General features: G+C 49.5%; 1 protein-coding gene across 1 annotated transcript; it reads left to right on the top strand.

Moving 5' to 3' along the window:
* Nucleotides 1-988: 988 nt before the first annotated feature.
* Nucleotides 989-2,047, top strand: LOC109926007 (free fatty acid receptor 2-like). The gene has a single exon (XM_020525904.2). It carries the CDS (start codon nt 989-991, stop codon nt 1,967-1,969), a length of 981 nt encoding a protein of 326 aa, XP_020381493.2. The 3' UTR covers nt 1,970-2,047.
* Nucleotides 2,048-3,524: the final 1,477 nt, after the last annotated feature.

Raw genomic sequence — 3,524 nt, 5'->3', positions numbered from 1 at the left:
GAGGACAGGTCTGTCATTTTATAACACTGAAGTACTGTACTGGTGGAGGTAGGTCTCTGTATAACACTGGGTACAGTACTGGTGGGGACAGGTCTATCACTGTCTGACACAGGTACAGTACTGGTGGAGAAACTCTGTATAACACTGTGGTTCAGTAATTGTGGGAACAGTTCTCTGTGTAACACTGGGGTACAGCACTGATGGCAACAGGTCCGTCACTGTATAACACTGCGGTACAGTATTAGTGTGGACAGGTCTGTCGCTGTATAACACTGTGGTACAGTATTAATGGGGACAGGTCTGTCACCGTATAACACTGGGTTACAGTACTAGTGGAGAAAAGTCTCTGTTTAACACTGTAGCTCAGTAAATGTGGGAACAGTTCTCTGTGTAATACTGGGGTACAGCACTGGTGGCAACAGGTTCATCACTGTATAACACTGCGGTAAAGTATTAGTGGGGACAGGTCTGTCACTGTATAACACTAGGTTACAGCACTGGTGGGGAGAGGTCTGTCACTGTATAACAGTGGGTTACAGTACTGGTGGGGAGAGGTCTGTCACTGTATAACAGTGGGTTACAGTACTGGTGGGGACAGGTCTGTCACTGTATAACACTGGGGTACAGTACTGGTGGGGACAGGTCTGTCACTGCATAACTCTGGGTACAGTTCTAGTGGGGATAGTTCTGTCACTGTATAACACTGGGATACGGTACTAGTGGGGACAGGTCTGTCACTGTACAACACTAGGGTACAGTACTAGTGGGGACAGGTCTGTCACTGTATAACACTGGGGTACAGTACTGGTGTGGTCTCATCTGTCTCAATTAATGCTGCAGTACAGTAGTGGTGGAGAGATTTCTTTGTATGTCACTGGGGTAATGTTGGCTTCTTGAAAGCTAACTGTGAGATATGTCTGCCACCATGCCCTTGACGTTGTCACCATGCCGCACTCTCTCTTTCCTCCTGCAGTTGTCATGAGGAAGTATGGCTGTGCTGTCGTTCTCTGACAAGTTGCACGTCACAGTCTACGTCGTGGCCATTCTGACCGGGCTGCCGTTTAACCTGCTCGCTCTGTATGCCTTCCTGGGCAGGGCCAGGCGCAAAGCTGGTCCTAATGTCATCTTCCTCATCAACCTGACCATCTCCGACCTGGCCTTTCTGCTTTTCCTGCCTTTCAAGATCCTGGAGTCAGTCAAGGGCAGTATGTGGGTTCTGCCCACCTTCCTGTGCCCTCTGAGCGGCCTGTTCTATTTCAGTGCCATCTACAGCAGCATCCTGTTTCTGACTGCGGTGAGCGTGGAGCGGTACTTGGGAGTTGCGTTCCCCATCCAGTACAACCTGTACCGTAAGCCTGTTTATGCACTGTTCATCAGCTTCCTGCTCTGGGTTTGTGCATTTTCCCATTGCAGCATCGTATACATCACCGAATATAGGAAGGCCACCAACTCCAGCTGGAATGAGACCGTCTGCTACGACAGCTTCACCCCCAACCAGCTGGCAGTCCTTCTGCCGTTTCGCCTGGAACTGGGCATAGTATTATTCTGCCTGCCCTGCCTGATCACCACTTTCTGTTACAGCAGCTTTATCCGGATCCTGCTCTCGTCCCCGCACATCAGCCACGGGAAGAAGCAGCGGGCAGTCGGCTTGGTGCTGGCCACCTTGCTCGTCTTCCTGATCTGCTTCGCCCCCTACAACATCTCCCACTTTGTGGGCTTCATACAGCAGAGTAGCCCCCCATGGCGGACCGACGCCCTGCTGCTCAGCACCTTCAACACCAGCTTGGACCCCATCATCTTCTACTTCTCCTCCAGCGCCGTCAAGCAGACCTGCAGGGGTTGCCTGGGCAGCCTCTCCCGTGAGCTCAGCTCCTTCAGGCCCCTTCAGATCCTGCTCAGCTTCCTCCGCAAACGCAACAACGCCCTGAGGGCAGATTCTTTCAACCAGAGCCAGTGCTCCAAACTGTAGGCCCCTGGGGAAACAAAACACTCACTCCCCATTGCCTCTCCATTGTGTCTAAGCTCTAGAATCAACTCTTTAAACCTCTCCATCCCCACCTTCTCTCTTTCTATCCCTTTCTTTCTCTCCCTCTCTTTCTCTCTGTCTCTCTCCTTCTCTTTCTCCCTCTGTCACTCTTTCTCCCTTTGTCTGTCTCTTTCCCTCTCTCACCTCTCCATCTCTTTCTCTATCTCTCTCTGTCTCCTATTCTCTCTCTCACTCCCCTCACTTTCTCTTGCTCTCTCTCTCCCTCCCCCCTCACTCCACCCACGCTCTCCCTGAATCTTTCTCTCTCTCCTTTACTCCACCTCTCTTTCTCTTTCTTATTCTCTCCTTCCCCCTTTCTCTCTCTTCTGTTCTCTTTCTTCCTCTTTCACTCTCCCTTTTTCTTTCCCTTTCTCATTTTCTTTCCCTGTCTCTCTTTCTGTCTTTTCCTCTAGGATGTCCCTCTTTGACAAGTGCTTGAGTGATTAGAGTTTAGAAGAATGAGAGACAACCTTATTGAAAACACAGGATTCTGAGGGGACTTGACAGGGGAGATATGGGAGGATGTTTCTCCTTGCAGGTAACTCCAGAACCAAATGGGCATCATCTCGGAATAAAGCTTCACCCATTTCAGACAGAGATGAGGAGGAATTTCTTCTCTCAGCGTGGAGAGAATCTGTGGAATTCTTCACTAAAAAGAGCTGTCAAGATTGGCTTGTTGAGAATATTCAAGGCTGAGAAGGATTTTTAATCAGTAAGGGGGAATGAGGAAAAGACAGGAAAGTGGAGTTGAAGATGATCAGATCAGCCACGATGTCATAGAATGGCTGAGCAGACTCCATGGGCTGAATGGCCAACTTCTGCTCCTATGTCTTATGGCGTGTTTTGCTTCCTGCCTTCTGGGGACAGTGAGAGAGAGAGAGAGAAAAACAGATGAGATTTCAGGTATTAGAGTTTTAATCAGAACTGGGAAAAGTTACAGGTGGAATGGGTTTTCAAAAGAGGGGTTCCAGTGGTGTGGGTGAGGGGGAGGAGGCAAGTGAGAAGTGGGCTGCAGATTGAGCTTTTCCTGTTACTGTGTAACATCAAGGAGGGGGCTGAATGGGCCTCTTCTGTTCCTGTGTAACAGGCTGGAGAAGGGGGCTGAATGGCCTCCTCCTGTTCTTACATTCCTTCCTATGTTGCTAGGTAGAAGCCAAAGCAGAGAGCAGTAAAGGGATTTAAAATGAACAAACAGTGCTGTGGAGAGGTTGGAAAACATAAATGGGCAGAGAAAGAGAGAGAGAGAGTTGTGGGCATGGAGGGGGATGCATATATACCAATCAGTGAAGGTGACCGGGAAATAAAACTTTTCTGAGCCTGAACCCTGGGTGATACAGAATTGAAGATAAAACAAAGATATCTCACACAAACTTTGTAAATTTACAGACTCTTAGGGCACAAAGCCTCAGGAAAGGCCTGGGAGGGGGCTGAGTGGGGGAATACAGAAAAGACCTGGGAGGGGGCTGAGTGGGGGAATACAGAAAAGGCCTGGGAGGGG

This window comes from Rhincodon typus, chromosome 47, assembly GCF_021869965.1.
Source record: "Rhincodon typus isolate 14 chromosome 47, sRhiTyp1.1, whole genome shotgun sequence".
Lineage (NCBI taxonomy): Eukaryota > Metazoa > Chordata > Chondrichthyes > Orectolobiformes > Rhincodontidae > Rhincodon > Rhincodon typus.
Note: the sequence above shows the minus strand (reverse complement) of the source record. Positions and strands in the feature narration are given on the sequence as shown.